This window comes from Ochotona curzoniae, unplaced genomic scaffold, assembly GCF_017591425.1.
Source record: "Ochotona curzoniae isolate NIBS_2020 unplaced genomic scaffold, NIBS_Ocur_1.0 scaffold_4683, whole genome shotgun sequence".
Lineage (NCBI taxonomy): Eukaryota > Metazoa > Chordata > Mammalia > Lagomorpha > Ochotonidae > Ochotona > Ochotona curzoniae.
In genome coordinates, this window is record NW_024467121.1 from 30,756,313 (window position 1) to 30,781,648 (window position 25,336).

The following is a 25,336-nucleotide window of genomic DNA, read 5'->3' on the forward strand; positions in this document are numbered from 1 at the left end:
AATTACTACATGAGTCAATAGCTGCTCAAAAGTGCAGCCAAATCAGAGAGGGACACAAAAGTATTAAATACTTGAGATTTTGATGCCGAAATCCAACACGCAGCAATTTTTTAAGGGCATGACACGCTGTGTTTATGAAACACAAACCTTCATGGCCCGTCCATCATCGCTGGGTTATTTCTGCTAAATAAGTGACTAAGACATTTCAAAATGGCCAAGTGATAGAATTTTCCCTCTCTGTTATTAGAAGTGAGAGAGTTATTCAGACCTGATTGCTTTTAAATTGCTGACATTTCAGTTACTCGGTAACCTTAACTAAAGTATAACTCTGAATGAAATATCAACCAAATGTGTGGATTACAGTGCTTCATTTTCTGGAAAACTTTAAATATCTGTCTTTTGAATACTCATGTTCTAGTGATAAGAGAAAACTACAAAGTTCTAACAAAGGAAACCCAAGGGGTTGGCAGTATGACTCACTTAGCTAATTCTCCACCTTGTAGCACTAGTACCCCATATTGGCAATGGTTTGCATTCTAGTTGCTCCACTTCCGGTTTAGTTCTCTGTTGTTGCCTGAAAAATCAATGAAGGATAGTCCCAAACCTTGGAAGCCTGCACTTGCGTGAGAGACATGACAGAAGCTCCTGGCTCCTGGTTCTAGATCAGTTCAGCTCGAACCATTGTGGCCATTTGGAGAGTGAACCAGTAGAAGAATTTTTTGTCTCTCCTCTCTGTAAGTCTGCCTTTCCAATAAAAATAAATAAATCTTTAAAAAACAAACAAAAAAGCCAAACAAACAACAAAGGCAAAGGAAACCCAGACAATTATGTAGTAGTCTATTTGTATCATACAAGTATGATTATAAAAAGTGATTCGCAATTAATTTTAAGATCATTGAAAAATCTGCTATTCAAAGATCCACTTTATAAATGCATTTCTAAAAATCTATACTTGTCATTTCCACTGTATCAGCTTATCATACCAGATGCTTGACAATTATCCATAAGTAAATTAAATGTAAAATACCAAAATACTTCTGTTCCAGCAGGACAGCTGTTTCTCAGGCTGACAGTGCTAAAGTATATTTGGTATTATTAGAATCGCCACGCATTCAAATAGAGAAAAGTAAAATTAAAATTAGATGGCATGAAAGTGTGTAATTTATGAAGTCTGTGAAAAGAACCAGACATGTGTGACTTAGTCTTTAAAAATTTCTATTTCAGGCTGAAAAACTATTCTACTTCTGAATGCCAAGTAAATGGCTACTCAAGAAGGAAACATTTTTGATGAGCATGTTCATACACATTCAGAATAGTTTTAGCTCCGTGTCAAGCCCTATCAGTGCTTTTAAGATTTTATGAATGAGTCAGAAAAGCACAAAGCTTTGCCAGTCGCCTCTGTGTATACATCCCATGAGGTTTAGAAACATGGTATTCACATTTTTAGAACAGAATGAAAAAAAAAATTGTTTTATACCATACATGGAAATCACCCAAATTTCAAATTTCAGTGTTTATAAAGTTATTCAAACACACACATAAAAAAGGATCTATTTTAGAGTTCTACCGCATAAAATGTTACAATCAATAAAAAATTTTATAAGTTACATTCGGTAAACCCTCCAATAGGAAAATATTATCGCATAATATATGTGAGAATGGGAACATGTTTATGCATTATAATCCTAAAGTTGAATTTGGGCTTTTAAATAGGTTTTACAGCTATTCCAGTCATCAGATTTTTTTTAAGTTGACACTCTTATTGTCTTTTATTGTCTAGTATCTTATTTGTCAAGGAATCACAGTGATTTCTTGGTGTCCTGTTGTACCAGTAACAGAAAAGGACTTTTAAAAAGAGGAGAGAAGGAAGAAGGTAAACAGAAATACTAAGTTGCATGACACTTTAATTGCAAACCAACAGAACAAAGTGTGCTTTAAGTAATTCCACCCAGTACCAGCTCACATTGGTGCACATTTCTTGTTTTACACTGTTCTATGCTTCAAGTTGCTAGGTACAAATCCAGTGAGAAAACTAGATGGCTACAAAGCCACCCGGGACATGACTGGAGAAGTTGGACATCCACTACTAACTTAGTAACGAGGCCACAGCTTTTGGAAATGCAGCAGCATGAGAGAGTTCAAAGGTAGATAGCTGTTTTCGTTTGTTCACCTCAAGAGGAGAAATGCTTGAGCAACATAAGGCACTTAGGACAGAAACTCTTGCTCCAGTTCATAGATGGACGGTCGCTGGGGTCTGCTGTTCATTCTGCACAGAGGCACAGTGCAGTCCCTGCTCTGGCCCTCTACGTCAGCGTCCAGTAGGGAAGGCACAAAACAAGGCATAGGCAGTTTAGTTCTCGCGCTGTCATCGAGGAAACACACAGGGCCCAGTCTCGCAGGTTCCCGTGTGGGTGGCACCCCTGTCCTCTGTGAGCAAGCCTGTGGTGCACCTGCTAGGCCTCCAGGCGAAGCAGGGCTGGGCTCTGTGTCTCTCAGGCGAGGAGGCAGCCCAGCGGCAGTACAGTGTCTCTCAGGTGAGGAGATTCGGCTTAGAGGGGCTGCTGGAGGGCCCGGGGAGGAGTGTGGCGGCAGTTCCAAGACTCCAGGGGCTGAGATAATCACAGCACTGGCTGGTTGAGAAAGAAAAGACAATTAGAGGCAATGAACTCTAGAAAAAATAATTACGAAGGTGATCACTTCAGTGAGACTCAAAAAAAAAAAAAAAAAAAAAACAAAAACCAAGATTCCAAGGACAGGCTAGACAGTGAACCAGCAGAGGCTCTGTCTGTACCATGCTCTCAACTAACATGTAATAAGTTAAAAGTTCTTACGACTATAAACCTTTTATAATTGTTAGGGCACACACGTGCACATTCCTTTCTATCTTAAACATTCCGCGAGGTATCCACAGGAATTAAACCTGTAAACAAAACTGAACATTCCGTGATGTGCTAAGGCCACTGACTATTGTCACCATTTTTCAAAGAGGATATGTTTTATCATTTTAAAATCAGTGGACTTAGAACCAATAGAAGTCTTTTGGGTATAACAGCAAGATTAGATTATAATTTGAAAAAAGATAACAGTTATATCCTTTGTCCTGCCTGTCCTGAAGACCTGACTTTTTAACACAACAGCACATTAGTACTGGGTTATAAAACAATGCTTTCTAACAGGAGGACCACGCTGGGACTCCTTCTTCCACCATTATAAATGACCACTGCCTAAAGACAATAAGCAAGCACCTAAAAAAATGCCACGTGCAAGTATAGCGTTAAAAGAAAAGAGGCGGCAGGAAAGATGGAGAGAGTGAAAGTCATTAAACACAGCTTTAAGAACAATTTCTGTCAATATGTGTTATTGTGCATGGAGAGGTGGCTGCCAGCCTGTCTTGTTTAATGAAACAGAGACGTCTACTACAAGATTCAATATTTCCTTTGGAGCTCTTTCATCTTGACATAGCCCTCAGGGTTCATCACCCATCAAGAAGGCACCCCCTTTTGTCAAGGACAGACCCATACCCCCATATAAGAGTTCATATGTCCAAGCCCTCACCTGCAGCACCCCACAATCGACACTCCTTACAAATAAGTTCTTTACCAAGGGGACTGAGACCGAGTGGGCTCATCGGAACGGCCCCTTGTCGAATCTGACAAGTATCTTCTCTGGGCGCAGGAGCATGCAGACAAGAGGCTGTGTGAAAGCCGGGGAGAAGGCTGCTCTCTGCGAGTCCAGCAGAGTCTCAGGAGCAGCACGCCCTACCAACACCTGCCCTTGGGCTGGCGGGCTCCAGGACCGCAGCACAGGGAGGTCCACTGGGCCGCCAGCCCACCTCGCTTTGTGCTGGTGGCCCTAGCACACATGTGTGTACACACACATACCACACACTTGCTGAATTCAACCCTAGCATCCACCTATGCATGTGGAGAGGGGGCAGGGAAAAAGAGCAGGAAGTCCTGAAGCACAGGAGACAAGGTGTCCCCAGGGAAGCTGGAAGGCTAGTTTCGGTTCCAGCGACATGACTTAGCCTCGCTAGAACACAGGTGGGGACAAGGTGTTGATAATTCTCACCTACACTTTCTACTTCACTCTGCAATACTGGAGGTGCTGAACTTCAATTATGGCCTACACAGCCAAGGCCCAGTTGGGCAGAAGCCAGGAACAACTTCTAGGTTTCCCACATGGGTGCAGGGGCCCAAGCCTTTGGGCCATCTTTCATTGCTTTCCCCAGACCGCTAGCAAGGACCTGGATCAGAAATGAAGCAGCCAGGGCTTGAACCAGTGCCCAAACGGGATGCCCTCATTATAGGCAGAAGCTTTACCTGCCACACCACATTATTTCCTAAACTGTATTTAAACTAGAAGAGGATGGTAAAATTCAAATTCTGTGTGATTAAAAGATATTGCTAGGAAAACATCAACCACCTCTACAGCATTTCACATCCTAGGCTCTACAATAGTGTCTCATTTCCCCCCCGATTAATACAACTTACATGGGGGGTGCAGTGGGTTTCCCTCCGACCTGGTCCTCCTGTGACAAGAGCCTCTGTCTTTTGAAGGAAAATAAGGCACATTCCCACGTGTCTGCCCCAACACAGGAGGAGGCAGGGATTTCAACACACTCTGATCAGTCACAAGGCCTGGCACAGGAGCCACCTTGTGGTTACTTCTGGGAATGCCTGGAGTGGGTATCTCAGGGTGGCATGTTGGGGATCTGTCCACAAACAGATCTTCCCCCTCAGGCTGCAGCAAGCACTTGGTGGAGAGAGAGGACACAGGGAAAAGGTTCGTGGCAGTGGGTGGCGAGAAAGAGGGCACACCGCCGGCCTCCCAGCCTGCAGCCGGCAGCCTTGGGGGTGGGCTGGCACTTCTGCGGGCCTTGGTTGCCCGCTGGAAGAGTCCCTCTCGCTTTTTCTTTTCTTCTTTGGGCAACGGGTCCTCAGCAGCCGGTGCTCTGTGGAGCTCTCTGATGTCCAGTCCCAGGGCCACGGACGCCAGCAGCACCGTGCAGCCGAACAACGCTGACTCGGTCTTCTTCCTCTGCAGGGGTCTCCGCAGGCTGTTCGTAGGAGTCACCTGAGGAGAGCCGGCAGGAGTGCTGGCGCAGGTGCCATCCTCCCAGCTGTCAGCCTCCACGGGGTTCTCTCTCTGACCATCTTTCCAAAGAGGTAGATCTACACAGGCAGGACTGGGCAGCTTCAGTTGCTTTGGTTTCCTGTGTTCTAATCCATCAAGGGGAAGTTTTGGTTCCTCGCAAGCGCCTACATGAAAGTATAAACACACACACTGAAGTAACACTGGATAGTAAAAATCAGTTACACGATACTGTGAAATGCAGAAAAAAAAGAAGAACACACAGAGTCCTTTTCAATGTAGCCCAGGTTTGTCAGGGTAGAGGGCTTGAGAAAAAGACTCCAAGATCCCACCACTAGAAACGATGATGAGGCTGTGAGGCACACAGGTGCTAACTACACCCTGGGAAGTGTGTCTTTTCCTCCTTATAGCTCTATCAGCATGTCAGTCCCCTTGACTACAGCTAACCCTGAGTCACAGAGCTGCACTGCACCTGCAGCAGGTCACCTGGGCAGGGCCTGAGAACCTGAAGGAAAGCAAGAATGTCAACAGGTAGCATATAATCAAAAGCCACACCCCTTAACCTTGGCAGGACTTCCAGGGGCCACAGCGTTTTCATATTTACTGTCTTCTATTCCAAATTCACGTGGTTCTATGCAATTATGGCACTAACTTTTCCGCTAAAGAGCTATAAATTCCCTCCAAAACGTGTGGCGTCTAATGACTTCCTTCCACAATGACTATGTAGTAACTTCTAAGCTCAAATGAGGCTGCAAGGAGTGCTGTCGCTCACTCCCTAACCCTGTGCTCCTGCAGTGACCACAGGAGCAAAAGCTTTAAAAGCAAAGCCACCAAGAACACATCAAACACAGACCACTTCCTGAAGCACATTTACCTGGCTGGTCCACAAAGAGTGAGTCTAAAGGTGTGGTTTTCTGACTTTTTATTAAAAGAGTTGACCAAGGACTGTGACCATCCGAGAGAGGTCTGATCCTGTAAGAGAAAGAGGTTTGATTTCATACAACAGAACCAAAGAATATACAAACAAGGGTTTAGTAGATTTGGGTCAACATGAGTCTCAAGGCTATAAAGAGAACATAGCTGTCCTGTGAGTCCTGAAGAGCTAACAAAATATAAATATGACTGTAACACAACGCAGAAACATTTTTTAACCACTTATCTAAATAACAGAATGATAAACTCATCCTAGAAGATGAATATTCACAATGCTGGCACAGTGGCTCAATAGGCTAACCCTCTGCACAGCAGTAGCATCCCATACGGATATCAGTTTTAGTCCCAGCTGCTCCACTTCAGATCCAGCTCCCTGCTTATAGACTGGAAAAGCAGTAAAGGATGGCTCGCTTCCTTGGGCCTCTCTACCCATGTGGGAGACCCAGAAGAAGTTTTTGGCTCCTGGTTCTTAACTTTGGATCAGCTAAGCTCTGCCCATTGTGGCCATCTGGGGAGCGAACTAGTAGATGGAAGATCTCTCTCTCCCTCTCTCTTGTCTCAATAAATCTACCTTCCAAATAAGAATAAATGAATCATTAAAAAATCAAAAAGAAATAAAATTTATATTCACACAAGTAGTGGTTTTTGAAAGTTGAGTTTGTCCATGTTAATGCAGGTGTACTTGCTGGTCTCACAATACACACAGGACATCAGACACCCCACACATACCTTTCTTTGCAATCAGTTCTTTCTTTCATTTGAATAGAATTTGGTCCCCATGTGCAACCTTTCTTCTTGAAATTCCTTTTGACATCTTCAAATTCTTCTTGTCGAAAGACTGTATTCCTACCCCAGGTCTTATTGCTTTCATCTGAGGTCACTAAATAGAGAGGGTTATTAATATCAGCCTCATCAAAAAAAAAAAAACATTAAATGAATCGAATCAGCTGCAAAACTTACTAATCCAAAACATGAAAACAATGAAGATGGATTATTTAATTTATTCTGTAGTAAATTTCTTTCCCGAAGCATAAAAACAGCAAAAAGATTAGAACACATTAATATAAGATACAAATATGAGGTAAACTGGCAGTAAAAGATGAATTACCTATTTATCCAATATTCTCAAATAATGAAGATTTCATTTTAGTTGAAATGGAAAAACAGAGATATATTTAAAATTACAATGTAGGCTAATTTTTCATTAGTCATTACAATGTTGTTTAATCATTACAGCAGACTGCCTGCAGTTGTCTTCTGAAATCTGAAAATACAGTTGGGCCTTTCGCACAGAGTTAAGATGCCACAGAGACCCTCTCATCCAACATGAGAACGCCTGGGTTCAGTGTGGGCTGCAATAATGATCAGCTGATTCCAGCTTCCAGCTCATGCACACTCAGTGGACAACAGGTGGATCACTCAGGTAGCTGGGTCCCTGCCACATACATGGAGATCCACACTCAGTTCACAGCTCCTGCCTTCAACTTGACCCAGCCTATTAGATGCAGGAATTTGAGAAGTGAACAAAGACATGGAAGATCTCTCTCTTTCCCTCTCTCTCTACCTTCCTTAAAAAAAAAAAAAAAAAAAAAAAAAAAACTTAAACTACTATTGAATAATTTTCTGAGTTTTGTCTTCTTTCTCATCTGGGGATCACTAGAGTATCGAGCTGGATGAGCCACCATGAGAAGTCCATGGATTTGTACACGGGATCCACTTAGAAGAGTGCCAACAGTACAGTATGTACTGTAGGATGTTAATTGTTGTCATAATCGTGTTAGGTGCCAGGACTGAAACAAAGTTTCTGCCTTTATGATCTGGGGGATGGGAGGAGGAGAGGGTGAGGAGCTGTGAGGTTAAGCAATTTGCCCCAGGTCACGGGGTAGGGCCAGATTGGGCCTCAACCCCAGAGTAGCTCTGGCAGTCACAGTCCACTATGAAGGGCTCACTCCGGCATGAGCAAGAGGCAGTTTGGCAGCACCCAAGATGTTGGTCAGAACAAAGATGACCACGATTGGGGGTAGAGATTGTGAATTCTCTGCTTCTGCATGGGAAGTTGGTCCTGTGCGCAAGGTCTGGATTGGAATGTTCTATGTGTTACTCCTGAGAACAGATGCAGGACTTGTCTCCATGCTACAGGGCTGGAATTCGCTTAAAATCACACAAACAAATCTTGGCGTGCCCAACCACTCCCTATTTTCATACAGTGGGATTCCCAAAGGCAGCATATAATGGCACTGAGAATGGAGGAGACGGTAGAGAAGTAGCTGGGCAAGGACAAACAGACCATCTGAGCTGTGCCAGAGCCACGGGACCAAACCCAATGCCCATTTCTGCTCCTTAAACTAAGTCCTTACCCTGTCTGGGCAAAGGCAAGGTACAAAGTATGGCTTATGGAAAACACAGTCTCAGAGTGACACGTCAGCGGTAACAGGCATGACAGTGCTTGGAGTTCCAGAACCGCACCCTCTTTAGATCCCAGCCTCCTGTCACAAGGAGACTGCTGTCAGGAGCTTGCCAAACACAAAAGTGAATCTCTCAGCTGGGGTCCAGGTTTTCATCTCCAAAAGAGAAAACAAGTGCAGCCCTCAATAGAAAATGCCCCCTTAAGGTGCTGTCTTCTCCACATATGCATGTAAAGGGGCAGAAAAGGAAGCTTGAGGGAGAAAGGTCATTTTCTCAATGAGCAATGACTATGGTTAACAGAGGCCCGTCACCAGATGCAGTAGACCTCCATACAGATTCATCGGTCTTTCTGCTCAGCGTGCCAGGGCTGGTGAGAAGGGTTGTTAACCAGGATTTGCCTTTCAAAAAAAAAATCACTACCTTTACTTCATCTCAGACTAAATGGTTTGGTGCCAGGAAAATGAGTGGTATGCATTGTGTCCTCTGGGCTCAACATTCTTTCTAAACCCAAAATACTACCTGAGGCTTTGAAGTATTATGTTGGTCAAACCTAAAGCAGACTAAAGTTATACCTCTAAGAACAAACTATTTAAAGTATTCCTAAATTCCTAGGCTCACCTCTCAAAATCTCCATATATAAGCAACTTCTGTTATTGTTGGCTCAGGTTAGTTTCATATGCAACTGTTTAACAAAATGTCTCAAGAAGTGATGAATCCCTCGTCAATCCCAGAGCAGTCATAGCACCCAGGATCGAATCACAGGTGCTGAGCATTAAGAACATGGGACAAAACGATTTAAGACCACAGGTTGTTTTCCAAACAGATGTTGGTGCCTATTAAATGTCACATGCTTACTTGCGACCTGTCACAGAAACACATCTGCTTAATTGAATTCCATGTCAAGAAATTGAAGTGAACTCAGAAGTCCTCTGTGGCACAGGTGACTACTTACGCTGGATAGCCCGGAGCCGAGGCAGCATCGTGGGGCTGCTGGGCGGACTGGACCCACTGCTGTTCAAACTCCTCCGTTTGTCCAGGTTAGGAGAAGCCTGTACAGTTATCTTGTGCTGGAAATCTGTTGGACATGAAAAAAGGTAAGAACTGATATTTCATTGTTTTAAGTCGTTCCGTATCTTTGGCATAGAGCAATAAAACCAAAAAAGGCCAGATGACAGCTACAACATGTATTGCAGACTCTGTTTCTTATGTTGGTTTCTTATCTTCACTTCATGGTTCCAATCAATGACAAATTCACAGCTTACAGAGTAGGTAAAGTGAGACCCACACATATACAGAAATGAAACAGTATCGGATCCTTGTGACATTTCACATTCTTCTAAGAGGAAAATGGTAACAGCAAGCTATTTGTCATAGATAAAAAACAAAATGTCAAAATCCTTGGTTTTATGCCCAATAAACTATGGACCTTAACCCAGCCAAGAGCTCTTCTGAGCCTGTCTCTAAACCTGGGAAATGCAGAAAGTATTTCACAGGGTTACTTTGGTCATTAGAATTCCATATTGCACACCACTTTGCAGTGCCTGTGTTTGAATACGACTTCAGCTGCCTGCTCATGTGGACCCTGAGATACAACAGCAATGCCTAAAATGACTGAGGGCCTGACACCCTGGTGGGAGACTCAGACTATGTCCCCATTTTCTGGCTCTTGTCCTGGGCCAGCCCTAGCTGCTGTATGGAGTGAACAGTGAAATATGAGCTTGTTTACTCTCTCTAGCTTTCTACCAAACAACAACAGTAACAACAGAAAATGTAGGTAAAAAAGCCTTGTGTGGACAAGGGATTCTACAAACAACAGCTACCATCGTCTTACTACAATACGGGAATACATGAAAGAAACAGTAATATTACCAGATGGAAAAATGACAGAGCTTAGGAAAATGTGGTAAACTATTAGGAAAATTATTCTAAACTTGAACATCAGCAAAAGAAATTACCGGCTGTCTTTTCAGCACAATGTAAGCTTAACCTTTGCTTTTCTATTGACCGATCTATTTTTACAACTCATCAGGAACAGGGATCAACTTGTAGGTTTTGTCTGGTGATGATGCAAATAATTTATGTCTGGTGAAAAACACAGGCCTAAAGGTTATGGTTGATTGCCACGCTGAGTACTCAGCCGGTCTGTGTATCACCCAACAATCTCATCCTGACACTTCTTGATTGAACTGCCCAGAAGCATCTAACACCTCGGAGTTTCATCTGAACCAGTTTTATCTGGTTCCTCTCTAATGAATGAGTTGAATAAAATCTTTGACACATATTCATTTCATATTTGCAAGAGAGCTATCATTTACTTCTTTGGAAATTATACTTTAAAGAACTTAAATGACTCACTAGGTACCTGAGATGAACATGGTGAGAATTTGGGAGGCAAAATCGTCTATCCAATTATTTATGGTAGACATCAGAAAATACGCCTTCTTCCTGTCCCTAAGTATCCATCAGGCAAACAATACACACAAATCTGTAATGCATATTTCTAGTTACACAAAAGATGTCTATATTCCAGGTTCTAGAGTTAACAATCTTGGATTTGAATCTCAGTTCTATTAATAATAGGTAGGTAGGTAAGGTAGGTAGGTAGGTAGTATGTCTGCTGAAGTAGATGTCATCATAAGTCCCCATAGGTCCCCTCTGCTCCTATTTGTCAATCAAAAGACCCTTTTAGCCAGGATGCAAATGCTTCATCCAAGATTTAAAGGGGCTACAGAGAAACACCACAAAAATATGGATATTGAGCTCCACAAGGGAACTGTACTGCCATGTAATTCCCAGGTGGCTTCATGCATATAGAGACATCACCCCCTCTCACAAAGAAGGTCCACAATTTGGAGGGGCTCTCCATCTCTCTCTCCCACCACAGACCAGGAAGGAGGTGTTATGCAGATGTTCCTCCCTCCTTTTCCCTCTCCCACCCTTTCTCTTTTCAGGTAATCTGGCCACTGACTATTCAGGACAGGTATGTATGTGTGTGTGTGTGTGTGTGTGTGTGTGTGTGTGTGTGTGTGTGCTCAGTTTCTCACCTTTTGAATACATTTTCATCACTTTGTACAGCTTATCTGAATCTGCACATAGAACGCTTATTTAGGACTCGATATTGTAGTGTTACAAGTTAAACCGTTGCCTGCAATGCCAGAATCCCATATGGGTGCCAATTCAAGCCCCAGCTGCTCCACTTCCAATCCAGCTCTGTGCTAACATGCATGTGAAGGCAATGTGGGGTGGGGCAAGCCCTTGAACCCCTAACCTACATGGGAGATCCAGAAGAAGTTCTTGGCTCCTGCCATCAGATTGGCTCAGCTCCAGCCATTGCAATCACTCGAGAAGTGAACCAGTGGACGCAAGATCTTCCTCTCTCTTTCTCTTTCTCTCTGTAAATATGCCTTTCCAATAAAAATAAATAAATCTTTTTTTTTAAAATCTCAATACATTAGTTTACAAAGATGGGGGGTCGGGAGATCCCCCATCCTGACTCCTATTTCACAGGATAGCTATGAAGAGGACATTAACCAAGGACTTAGGATGTAATAAATGCTATTCTAGCTCCTCTCCATCTATACTGCCATCACCATTTCATGGCCAGGATGCTAGAATCCCTTCTGGCCAACTTCTTGCATCTGTATTTGGCCCCTCAAGTCTATCTCACAACATCCAGGTGTATTTGAAAGTGCATAGCTGACTGTGTCACCCTTGGTTTGCACTCCTTCTAAGGCTTCTCATTGATACTGGAACAGCCTCTGTTTCTACAAATCTGAGTCAGGATTCCTGCTGCTGTTCCAACCTCACCCTAAACTATTCTCTCTCCACTCCTCGGATTCTAAGCAAAAGGCCAGCATTCCTCCAACATGCCATGATCTAAAGCGCTATTTTAGGCACTTGCAGGGCTTATAGCCTCTGTTGCAGCTACCTAGCTCTGCTGATATGGGGACAAGGCAGCCCTCCACTCCACAAAAACAAACTGTCTTCAACCAAACTATTTACAGGTACCGGAGTTTTAATCTCACATGATGTCAGGAGACATGAAATATTATCCTTCATGGGATTTCCTTCAAGTCTTGGCAGGTGTAAAAACCATTCTTAACTCATGAGTTGTTCATAACAGAGCAGGATTGGGCTCATTGTTACACCAGGTGAAAACCGCACTGGTCTTCATTTCCTGGAAAAAACTCAGCTTTTTCTGAATATGCCCTCCATCTGTCCTCCTCCTCCTCCCTCTGTGTCTGGAAACTTCCCAGGTCAAGTCTCAATTGAACTGTTACTTCTTTACAAAGCCTTAGGCCAGGTTACATCCCTGTGCTAATCACTGTCATATGACTATTCCCTCCCTGCAGTTAATCATTACAGCAAGTAAATGAGCGCTGGTTTAATCATCAGCTGAAGGTCAGCCCCTCCCAATATAATGTCAGACCCAGAGGGGCAGCAACCTTTCCAGTGGCTGTCAGACCGGGTCGAGCTCCAGACTGGACAGCACCTTGCACAGAAGGAGCTTAAGAAACTTTGAGGAATTAGTAGTTTCTTTGTTAAAATTTTAAGTCCACTGAGTACACAGGGCATATTTATTTAATCATAAACCCTCATACTTGGTACACTGTAGAGCCTCAAGTATTTGTTCAATGAGAAAGTTGTGCCAAGGTTTATCTACAGGATCCAACTGGTGCTTAAAGTTAACTGCTGAGACGCAGAGAGCAGTGAGGACGTGACCTGGAAGGCAAGGCAAATGGAAGGGAAGTATCGGCCGGGAGATGTCCTCCAGCCACTAGGTGGAGGCCAGGAAGTACTGTCAGGGCATAGCAGCTAAAGCAGAACAGACACAGGAAATCAGATCAGGAGGGTGTGAGGCCTGGATCTGGAGTAGTATAGAGGAAACAGTCTATGAAAGAAAGAAAACTATTTAGATGGAAACGACATATAAAGGTTTAACCAGCCTTTGTTACATATAGAAGCTGTTGTTACATATAGAAGCAATTCCCTGATAACTTTCACAGCAGGAGAGACCCTTCAGTTCACAGCATAAGGCAGTCCAAGAACTAGGACATAGTGTGTCAAAGACAAATTGAGCCAGACATGATGGTGCAGTGCATTAAGCCACCACATGCAACTCCTGCATCCCATATGAGCACTGCTTTGAGTCTCAGCTGCTCTGCTTCTGATCCAGCTCCCTACTAATGTGCCTGTGCAAGCAGCAGAGAATAGAATAGTAAGCCCATCAGCACACAGGAAGACCTGGATGGAATTTCATGTTCCTGGCTTTGGTCTGGTCCAGCCCTGGCTACTGTGATTTAGGGACTAAACCAGCAGTCAGAAGATACCTCTCTCTGTCTGTCTCTCTCTCTCTCAAACTCTGCCTTTCAAATTAATTAAGCTTTAAAAGTTATTTGCTAATGGCAACTGCTCCCTGGTGACAGGCTTTGAGGCAAAAGCCTAGGGGAAATGGAGACACTTCATAAACAATCCTAAGGGGCCTGGGTGGGAAGGATCGCCTGGGTAGACCAGTGGGCCTTCCTCCACAGCACCTCTGTGAGACATCTGCTCAGTCCCTCTGAGCATATTCATTCTCACTCTCCTCATGGCAGGTCATTTTTACAGGTCTTTGAGGTTAGCATGCCTCTGGTTTACACAAATGCCACCTTTTGGAGTCTTTATAATCCTCTTTTTGCCTTGTTCTTAGATGCCTTACCGTGATAACTTTGGTCTAAAACAAACACAACACAGAGGGAGTAAAATGGTCAAAGAATAAAAATCTCCACTATGATCATAATCACAAAGGTAGCGTGTAAAAATATAGTTTCTAGAGCCCATCACAATTGTTCTATGGCTACATCCTCACTTTGCAACTGCCGGGATCCCATATAGGTAACATTTCATGTCCCAGCTGTTCCACTCCCCATCCAGTTCTGCGCTTATGGCCTAGGAAAGCAGTAGAGGATGGTTCAAAGCTGTGGGACTCTGCACCCACAAAGGAGATCCAGAAGAAACTCCCGGTTCCTGACTTTGGATTGGCTCATCTCTGGCCATTGCTGTACTTGGAGAATAAACCAGTGGACGGAAGATCCTTCTGTCTTTCCTTCTCTCCATAAATCTGATCTCCCTTCCCAATAAAACTAAATAAGTCTTCAGAAAAAAATACAGAGAGAGATCTTAGATGATATCAAGCATTAATCTTCCTTATCTAGAGGACAGCCGTGAAAGAATTCCAACAGAAACATGACTGCATTTGGGTTTTCTAGTCAAAAGCCATCATAGTTACAAATACTCCTAAGATTAAAAAGCATCAATGATTCTCAATGGCAAAATTAAAAATGAATCTAATTATCTACACTTGATACGTTTTTGGAAGATCTGTAGGCGCAAACACAGGAGACCAGTTTGTGTGAGCTTCTGAGCTTTCCCTGGGCTACTTAGGTACAAGGCCAAACCCTGCATGAGCAGTCCAAGAAGTCTGGCAGGACATCTACCTATCAAGGAGGTGTCACCACAGGAGAGGGCACCAAAACACTGGCTCGTTCTTCGAAGGCGTACAACAGACAGGAACTCAGAATCAATCCTGATTTTCCCAAGTGGGTGGCAGAGGCCCAAATACTTGGGCCCAAGTACTTGGGTCACTACCACCTGCTGCCTCCTAGTGTGTATGATAGCAGGAAGCTGGTACTGGGAACACAGCTGCAACTTGAGCTCCAATATTCCAATACGGGATGTGATTATCTGAAGTGGAATCCTAACCACCCGGACAAATGCCTGTCCTGACAGTATTATACAAAAATGGAACATGATAACCCAAAGAATTCCCTAGCAGATGACAATAATGGATGCAACAAAGTATTTCCATAGTTCTCATGTTCCTTCTTGAATGCCAATGCTAGTCTGAGATATTCTACAAGTAAATCTATGAGGGGTGTGTGTGGGAGGATGCAAGGAGCTAGAAGCCTCAAATGAGAGAAAAGTGTTTTACTGTTTAGTTTCAACAGTAAAATAAATGCAGCACCGTCTTGTGGCAAGAATTCTCAGGTCTAATTCCAGAAGACCGTTCCATTTCCTTCATGATGGATAATAACAGAGAATGTTGTAGTTTTGCATTAGCTGGAACCTTTTATTGAGTATTACAAAGTAAATCAATGTAAAATGCAAATATCCTGCTCCAGGACACATTTGGCACAGCAGTTAATACTCTGCTTGAGTCACCCACATTTCAGATTGGACGAGCTGGGTTTGAGTCCCTGCACTGCTCTTCATTCCAGCTTCCAAGTACGCACCAGTGAAGCAGCAGGTGATGGCTTTAAGTACTTGCATCACTGTCACCCATCAGGAAAATCACAAGTGAATTCTCAGATCTGGGCTCTGGCTTGGCTCAGCCGCGGCTGCTGCAGGCACTTGCACAGTAAGCCAACAGATAAGATCCCCTCTGTCTCTTTCTCACCTTCTCTTTGCTTTTCAATTAAATAAATATTTACTCTTAAAATGCACCACCCATTTTCACAAAGAGATAAATCCAAATAGTACAAAATGACTATTTTTAAAAATCTGGCAAAAACTAACATATTTAGTCTGTTTAGCCAAGGAATGCTTGAGAAGAAAACCAAGAGTTAAAATGTGACCTTAGGGGGACCAACGCAATGGCCTAGCAGCTAAAGTCCTCACCTTGAACATGCTAGGATTTCGTATGGGCACCAGTTCTAATCATGGCAGCTCCACTTCCCATCCAGCTCCCTGCCTGTGGCCTGGGAAAGCAGTCAAGGATAGCCCAAAGCCTTGGGATCCTGCACCCACGTGGGAGATCTGGAGGAAGCTCCTGGCTCTGGCTTTGGATCGGCACAGCACCAGCTGTTGCAGTCACTTGCAGAGTGAATCATCGGACAGAAGATTGTCCTCTCTGTCTTTCCTCCTCTCTGTATATCTGATTTTGCAATAAAAATAAAATACATCTTTTTGTTAAAAATGTGACCTTAGGAATCCTGAGATATTTAGCCACTACACGGAAGAAGAAAGAACCATTGGAATTATTGATTTGGTTTCTTTGTATGTTCACTTTCCTTCCCATTAAGATTTCTTATTACTCTTTCCTCCCAAGCATCCAAGGGAAACCCTGCATACTATTATCATAATGCAGTCCCAATACAGAGAAAAGACAACTAATAGGGCTGAGTGCCAGAGGAGAAAATTCAACCCAGCATTCTCACAAGTTTGTTGCAGTTGGTGTTGTGCCATAGTAGTTTTAGCCACTGCCTATCAGGGGGCACCCATGTGGGCACTGCCTGGCCTCCTGGTCATTCCACTTGCCATCTAACTCCTTCCTCATGTGCCTAGGAGAGCAGCAAAGAAAGCTGGATGACCCAGATGGTGCTCTTGGATCCTGCTTTCAGCTGAGCCCAGTACTGGCTGCTGCAGGCATTTGGGAAGTGAACCAGCAAACGGAAGATTCTTTGCCTTAAGAGATAACTCGCCCTTAAAAATAAATCAATAAAAAGTTTTACAAAGAAATTATCTATTATCTAGGCTTAAAAGTAGAACTATCATAAATAAAATAGTCTAGTTTTCATTCACAACAGCTGGCACCTTACACAAACATCAGAGAAGAACCTGGGAAAATACCCTCTCTCTTTCCAGATGGATAGAAGACAAAAAGCACAAAGCACCTACGGCCTCTACCCAGCATATCACACCAAACGATCAAAAAAGAATACTGAATGCTGGGGCCTGGCACTGTAGCCTAGGAGCTAAAGTCCTTGCATTGCATGCATCGGTATCCCATACGGGTACTGGTTTGTGTCCCAGCAGCCTCGCTTCCCATTTAGCTCCCTGCTTGTGGCCTCGGGAAAGCAATCAAGGATGGCCCAAAGTCTTCGGACCCTGAACCCATGTGGGAGACCTGGAAGAGGCTGTGGGCTCCTGGCTTCAGATCGGCACAGCTCTGGTCGTTGTGGCCACTTGGGAGTGAATCAATGGAAGGAAGATCTTTGTCTCTCTTCCTCTCTGTATATCTTACTTTCCAATAAAAAAAAAATGAGTCTTTTAAAAAATTCTGAATACTTAGAACCACAAGATTCCAGTAACCTTCTAGCCAATTAAGGGAATCTACAATAATCTGAAACATCATAGCATGCCTCCAGCAAGACGATTTAGACATACTTTACATAATACAGAACTGTCATGACTGTTATTTAAATCCAGTTTCTACAGCATCAATAAATACCGCAGAAAAACACTCGAGTCCACAGAGAGCACTCTCAATGCCTGTCTATGCAGAAACACAGGTACCAATATACACACTATGTGCTCTTGTTCTGTCCCCACACTCCCATCATCAGAAAAAAAAATCACAAAATACTGTAGGGGCATTTGTATTCTATGCAGCTTCTCCTAACCATCTTACCAAAGGAATACAGTCATCTTTGACACATGGCTTTGGTTGCTTCCCAAAGACTGAACTATTTTTGTAACTCAAGATTGTGGTTCCTTAGCTGAAAGCAGGAATATACCAGAAGAACTTGGTACATCTTATGGAAGATGCTGACAATAGCACCACTGTCCCAGATGAACTCAGCTACCAGAGGACATTCTTGATCCCAGTGGAAGTAAGCAAGTTAATGACGCAGCAACACCAGTTCGGGCATCCTGGGCTGTCACAATGTCGTTCAGGGCTCTGATATCTACAGCAATACATGAATCTGCTCAGTAGTACACAAGGAGGCAGAGAAACAAACACTCCTGCGCAATCTACTGTCACTTAGTCCTGATGTGCAGATAGCTGCCTGCACCAAGACTGGGCATTCCAGCGACTGCACTATGTTAAAATACGACTTCCCCAGCTTTCCCATCATTAACGCAACAAAGGCGGGAGAGAAAAAAGGATGAGGCAGAAGCATCTTCATGCAGTAACAACTCAAATCATACCTGAAGGCAAGCTGATCCGATGTCCGTCTTTGAGCTTTAACCGACTTCTCTTGAACTTGCCCTTCCTCTTCTTCACATTTGGCTTCTCCTGATTGAGCTGGAAGAGCATGATGTTCAGCTCCCGCTCCAGCACGTGGATCTCACGCTCTGCCAGCTGCTGCTCCCGCCGTCTCAGCAGCTCTTCCTGTGACTTCTGCTGCAGCGCTGCCCGCGTCAGCTCCTCCTCCCTGGACCGCAGCTCCTACACAAACATGCCCAGCACTCGGGTCACACACTACAAAGACCTGAGTCCGGGCCCGGCGCGGTGGCGCGGTGGTGCGGTGGTTAAGGTCCTCGCCTTGCACCCCCGGGATCCCATATGGGCGCCGGTTCTATCCCGGCAGCCCCGCTTCCTATCCAGCTCCCTGCCTGTGGCCTGGGAAAGCAGTTGAGGACGGTCCAAAGCTTTGGGAACCTGCACCCGCGTGGGAGACCCGGAAGAGGCTCCTGGCTTTGGATCGGCATAGCATCGACCGTTGCGCTCACTTGGGGAGTGAATCATCAGACAGAAGATCTTCCTCTCTGTCTCTCCTCTCTGTATATCCGCCTTTCCAATAAAAAAATAATAAAAAAAAAAATCTTAAAAAAAAAAAAAAGACCTGAGTCCATGGCAACAGGCTTTTGCCCCTTCCTTCTTTCAGCCACTGGGTTCCCATGCATGGACAGAAGCTGCTCCACTCCCTGGTCATTCCAGTCCTAAGAGGGCACTCTGTTAGTTAGGGCAAGCAAGGGCTAAGACGTGGGTAAACATGCCACCTGTGATGCTGGCTTCCCATATGGGTGTTGGTTAATGCCCAAGCTGTTGCATTTCTGATCCAGCTCCTTGCTAATGTGCTTGGAAAATAGTAGAAGACAGCTCAAGTGCTTGGGCCCCTGTACCCATGTGGAAGGTACCCATGGGAGAGGTATTTTTGCATAGTCCCAACCCTGGCTGCTATTTGGGGAGTGAGCCAGTAAATGGAGAATACCTTTCTCTCTCTCTTTCTCCTTTTCACATCCTCTTTCCATCCCTCCCTCACAATAACATTCAAATAAATAGTATCTTAAAAACAGAAAAGCAGTTAGAGCCTTTTAGCATTGTATTAACCTGGATGAAACCCAAACCTCCACACAGGCTCCATTCTCCTCTGTCGCTTTTCTGGTTCAAAAGGAGGCATCACAAACGACTCCTGATTTTAACAGTTCTTTCTCCTATCTGTGGCCATTAGGATATCCTGACATAGCAAATGTACCTGAGGGGTATGCACACTCCCGTACTGCAGTGTGCAGTTCTGGACTCCATTGCCAGCTCGGCTTCTAAATCCAACCTCTTACTAATGTGTGCCCTGGGAGCAGCAGGTAATGATCCAAGAACTCTGGTCCTTTTTGTGGAAGACTAGATGGAATTCCAGGCTCCTGATTTCAGATTGGCCCAGCTCCAGCTGTTATGGCTATTATAATATCTTGGTGAAAACACCAAGGGAAACAAAGCTAATGTAATGCTTGTCCACTAAAAGCCTGTCAGCAATTAAAACATCTGGAATAATAAGCAAAAAAAAAAAAAAGTAAATTCAGTGACAAGGAACTTCTCAGAATTCCACTAAAATGTGGAATGTATGGAAAATATCACTTGACAAGAGAGCTCATGAGACAGCTAATACATGATCTTACCAATTAAAGAAAAAGTTCAGAATTTGATTTTTAGAATTATTGAAAAATCTGAGACCTAGAAAGTCTATCAAGAAAAAGTACTTTTATTCCTACTAGAAAAAAGTTATTAAAAGTACATTTGAGAACTCCATAAAGAATTTTAAAATCATATAGAGGCCCATTCTTCAAGTTCCTTGATTTTTCATTTGAAAAACAGAGAGAAAGAGACAAAGAGAGAGAATTCCCATCCACAAGTTCACTTGTTCAATGCCAGAAGCAGCCAGGATTACATTGGGCTACAGTCAAGAGCCTCCTGCTCTTCTACATGGATGGCAGGGACCCAAGTAATTGAGCCTTCACCTGCTACCTCTACAGGAAAGAAGCAGAAAAGAAAGCAGAGGTGGAACTGGAACTCAGGCTCTCCAACACAGAACGTGGATACCCAGCCTGTAAGTGAGCATTCTTACTCCATTTCTGTAAAGGATGCTATACTTTGTTAGTGGCTGTGGATCCTTTCTCTGGTAGAGCTGTGATCTGTGAACACTGAGCACTGTGTTAGGACAGATTTTCTTCTTTTATATAAGCAGGCAAGACTCTCGATGGGCCTCCCTCAACACACTGATACATGAAGAGGCAGGGCTGAGGGTCTGGTATTGTGGTACAGTGAGGAAAGCCACTGCTTATGAAGCCAGCATTTCATCTGAGCACCAGGAAGAGCACTGGCTGCTCCACTTTCAATTCAGCTCCTTGATAACGCCCCTGGGAAAGTATCTTAGGATGGCCCAAGAGCTTCAGCCCCTACCACCACATGAGAGATCTAGATGGAGTTCCAGACTCCTGGTTTGGGCCTGGCCCAGCTGTAGCCATTGTGGCCATTTGAGGAGTTAACCAGCACATGAAACCTCTCTCTCTCTTTTTTTTTTTCTTCGCTCTCTCTAACTCTGCCTTTCAAATAAGCAAATAAATATTTAATTATATATATGATTATATATATATAATTCCTGATATATATATATATATATATATATATCAGAAAAGGGTCTGGTGGCTCAAGTCCTCATCAGCCATGTGCCAGTATCCAATTGGAGCTGGTTCATATCCCAGCTGCTCCACTTCCCATCCAGCTGCCTGCTTGTGGCCTGGGAAACCAGTGAAGGACAGCCCAAAGCCTTGTGGCCCTGCATCCACATGGGAGACCCAGCAGAAGTTCCTGGCTCCTGGCTCCAAATCGGCACAACTCCAGCTGTTGCAGCAACTTGGAGAGTGAACTAGCAGAAGCAAAATCTGTCTCTCTGTCTCTTCTTCTCTCTGTAACTCTGCCTTTACAATAAAAATAATAAATAAATCTTAAAAAAAAAAAAAAGGAGGGCCCGGCACAGTGGCCTAGTGGCTAAAATCCTCGCCTTGTATACCCAGGATCCCACATGGATGCCAGTTCATATCCAGAAGAAGCTCCTGGCTCCTGACTTCCGATCAGCTCAGCTCCAGCCATAGCAGCCACTTGGCGAGTGAACCAGTGGATGGAAGATCTTTTTCTCTGTATCTCCTTCTCTATAAACCCGTCTCTCCAATAAAAATAAATAAGACCTTTTTAAAAAATCAGGAAAGAGAAAGAAAAAAGGAGGGAAAGAAATTCGGAAGGAAGGATAGAAGGAAGGAGGAAGGGAGGAAGATCAGACAGATATGGGAGAAAGTGGAAGGGCTAAGAACAAGCAAGTTGTCTTGTTCAGTTCCAACTATATCCGAATTTTTGGTAATTGCACCAAACTGAAATCTTCTTCTTTTTTTTTTTTTTTTTTGTATAAGTAAAGCCTCAGGGGAATAACTTTAAATCACCTGATGATCAATTGCTTTTGCTTTTGTTAATATGAGGCAACTCAATCTTATTTATAGAGTAAACAGGTATTTCTTTATTACACTTACTTCTTGAAAAAAAATAAGTTACATATTAAGAATAATTCTATAATCTGTTTTTAACGGTTGATTTCTCTAATTTGAATAAACAGGAGACTTTACTGCAGTATATCTGGGGACATGGAGAAGTTGTAATCACCTTTCTGTTTCTCAGTATTATTCACCTTTGTTAAGATACTACTTTTCAGTAGTGCTGATATTAACCCAATTAGCTATTGTCAAATGGAAAGGCCTAAGGATGAGATAAGGGCAGCAAATTCAATTGGTATTTTGTAGGTTACTATGGTTACTGAGGAAGAAATAGTTTTTAAAGCCAGCTTCCAGTTTAAAATAATTTCTCTTGCAACAACATCACTATATATATATATATATATATATATATATATATATATAAAGACCAACTTAAAAAGAAAGCAACACAATAATCTTTGCTGAAAATGAATTTTAAAACAGTAGAAAGTAAAACACTAGGGGTAGGGAGGTGTCTGCAGTATTAGAATCTTTTGAATACCTAGAAATTATGAAACACACAAAACAACTCTTTGTGGTTGATGAGATTACTAACAGTGATATTTAATTGCCTGGCACAGACCATTCTAGTAATGGCAAACCCAGCTCCCTGGCAGTGGTTGTTAATCATTAACGCCAACATGCCCTGGCGTAGTGGGTCAAAGACAGGTGCAGGCACAGAACGCACAGACAGACACCCGGAGATAAGGAGCCAGGAATTTAGGGAGGACCTGGTATCTACGGAGGCTGCCGTTTACTGAGTAACACAGACCATGGCCAAGTTACTGACCATTAATTCCAAGTCGGACACCTCCTACCTCAGTAATCAGTGACCAAGAAAGGGAGATAGGGCACGTACACTGCTATGCTTTTTATTCTAACAAAAAGATGCGATTAGCAACCTTTTGGCCAAAAAAACAAATAATAAAAAGCATTAGATACTCTTTAATTGTAAGTCAGAGGACTCACACAATACTCTAAACACTCTACTTCAAGGAACAAAGCACAAAAATCAAATGAAATGAAAAAGGGCAACATTAAAGGACAGCTCAAAAATAACAACCAAAAGTGTAGCAGAAACCTCAACACAGAGAAAAATCTGACACAGCTTGAAACCTGCTTTAATTTTTACATCCTATATGGTAGCAACGAATTCTCTGGTATGATTACATGTTAAATACATAAATATTTAAAAGCAATGAACTAAAATCATAGTCATTCATGCTTAATAACATCACTCCTAAATTTAAAACTCTGATTCAAAGTTTTGGTTTCTCTCAAAGGTATTTTCAATCCTCCAGATACGTTCATTTGTGGTTAAGCACTTTTACAACTGCTAAAAAATAGTTTGGAGAAGTATTTTTTAAAACGAAAGTCTTTTCCTTATCATTTTAAGTAACACGTATGCAACTGAAAGTGTTACCCTGTGGGAGATGCTCCAGCCCTTGGAGTGCTCTGGGGGACCTGCGGCATGCAGGTCTCTGCTCCCCAGGGGCTCAGGTAGGCTCCCAGCCTTCCTCACCACTCCTTGGGAGGTGCAGGCAATCCCATGGAATGCTGTGGGCGTGATCTGATCAAGGCAGCCTGGATTAGCATTCGTTACTTATGAATTCTGTTTTTATTAGTGGTGGGCTGCACTTAGCTGTTTCTTGGCTTCAGACTTAGAAAATACTGAAAAGTCTGATGTAGTGAAATTACTGACCCACTGATTTATGGAAAAATGACTTCAGCAGCCTGACATTTTTCTCTCTAACTATGATTTCTTAATCATTTACAAGAAGAGAATGGCAAACCCCTATGCATATTGCTGATACTTAACAGATGCTGGGCTTGGATCCTATCTGCTTCGCGGCTGCTCAACAACCCATGTACTGGACCCAGATCCCCTTCCTGCCGTCCGCAAATGTGTTCCTTACTAAATTGGTTTGTGCCTGCCCCTGTCTACACTTTCAACCTTTCTTGTATGCTGGAATAGTTTTATGTTTTATATTTACGCAAGTGGAACATAATGTAACTGTTCTCTTGCAACTTACTTGAATCTACCCGTTATTAAATTTATCCATACCGGAGCAGAATGTCAATGTCTATGTGTTCTTAACTATTACGTTGGCCCTGAGATGCCACTCACTGTTTAATGAGACAGTGCAAAGCCATATTAGGCAACTGTAAGGGACTTTATCATGGGAAAATGATTCTTAGCTATAACTCTGGGAGTGGACTATTCCATTATTCAACATTCACAAATAAGAAAAAGCACACTTAAACAAACTAAACCTCCTGCCTGAAGAGAATTCTACTAAACAACAAGCATAGAAGGCATAAAAATTCCTTTCTGAAAGATTATGATTTTATGTTAGATAATCAATAACTGGCAATGTTGTACTTCCGCATATCATGTTACGGATATCCATATCCGCAAACAACCTATGTACAACAGATGAATTTAAATCACTGAACAATCACACACTTCAGACAAGATTACGAAAATGCTCATGTACCACCAAAATTGTCTTTAATTAAATGTATTTCATAAAGTGACCAGCCTTGTGGCATAGTGGGTTAAATTACCACCTATGACACTGGCATCCCATATGGGTACTGATCCAAGTCCTGGCTATTGCACTTCCAATCCAGCTCCCTGCTAACACCTGGGAAAGCAACTGAAGATGACCCATGTGCTTGGGTGCTTGCATGGTAAGTAGGATGAAGTTCCTGGCTCCTGGCTTTGGCCCAGCCCATCCCTGACCTTTACCGCCATTTGGGGAGGGAACCAGCATTTGAAAGACCTCTCTGTAACTCAGCCTTTCAAATAGATAAAGAACCTTTTAGATAAATAAGTGAATACTATGAAAACAGAGCACACTGTGAATTCAATGAGGAGCCCTTCAGAGCGCTTTAGTAGTATTTGTCGCCATTCAAAAAAGACCACACTAAGTCACTGCACTGCCCAACCATACTTTTACTTCTGCTTCATTCTGCATGTGGTAACATTGCTGCAGCATCCATATGGTTAAGAGGCAGGCTTATTTTTTCCCTTCAAAATGTATGAATCCAACACAACTCATTTAGAATTGACACATTAGAACTGACACCTTCTCCTGGATTCCCCAACAATGCAAAAATCTTGGAAGTAAAAAGAAGTGATTAGGAGAAATTTTTTTAATCACTATAACTATTTATATTACATTACAATAATAGGAACAGTACAGTTTGTGACAAAAATATTACAAATATCAGAACATTTCACAGCACACATTTAGCAGGGAATTTTATAACACAGAATGAAATGCAACACATAGACCATATACAAATTCTGTCCAAATCAACTATAAAAGCGACTATGAACAGCTTTGTGATATTTTGATATGGATCATGTCCTAAGACAGGAAGATATGTATTACTC

General features: G+C 43.0%; 1 protein-coding gene across 1 annotated transcript in view; it reads right to left on the reverse strand.

Moving 5' to 3' along the window:
* Window positions 1-2,205: 2,205 nt before the first annotated feature.
* MAP3K21 (mitogen-activated protein kinase kinase kinase 21) overlaps window positions 2,206-25,336 on the reverse strand; it is a 50,827-nt gene continuing 27,696 nt past the window's right edge. The window contains exons 5-10 of the mRNA XM_040968314.1: window positions 18,343-18,583; window positions 9,386-9,508; window positions 6,757-6,907; window positions 5,969-6,066; window positions 4,494-5,261; window positions 2,206-2,630 (exon numbers count right to left, since the gene is read on the reverse strand). Of these exons, the coding sequence (XP_040824248.1) occupies window positions 2,206-2,630; window positions 4,494-5,261; window positions 5,969-6,066; window positions 6,757-6,907; window positions 9,386-9,508; window positions 18,343-18,583 (1,806 nt within the window). The remainder of the gene's footprint in view (window positions 2,631-4,493; window positions 5,262-5,968; window positions 6,067-6,756; window positions 6,908-9,385; window positions 9,509-18,342; window positions 18,584-25,336) is intronic.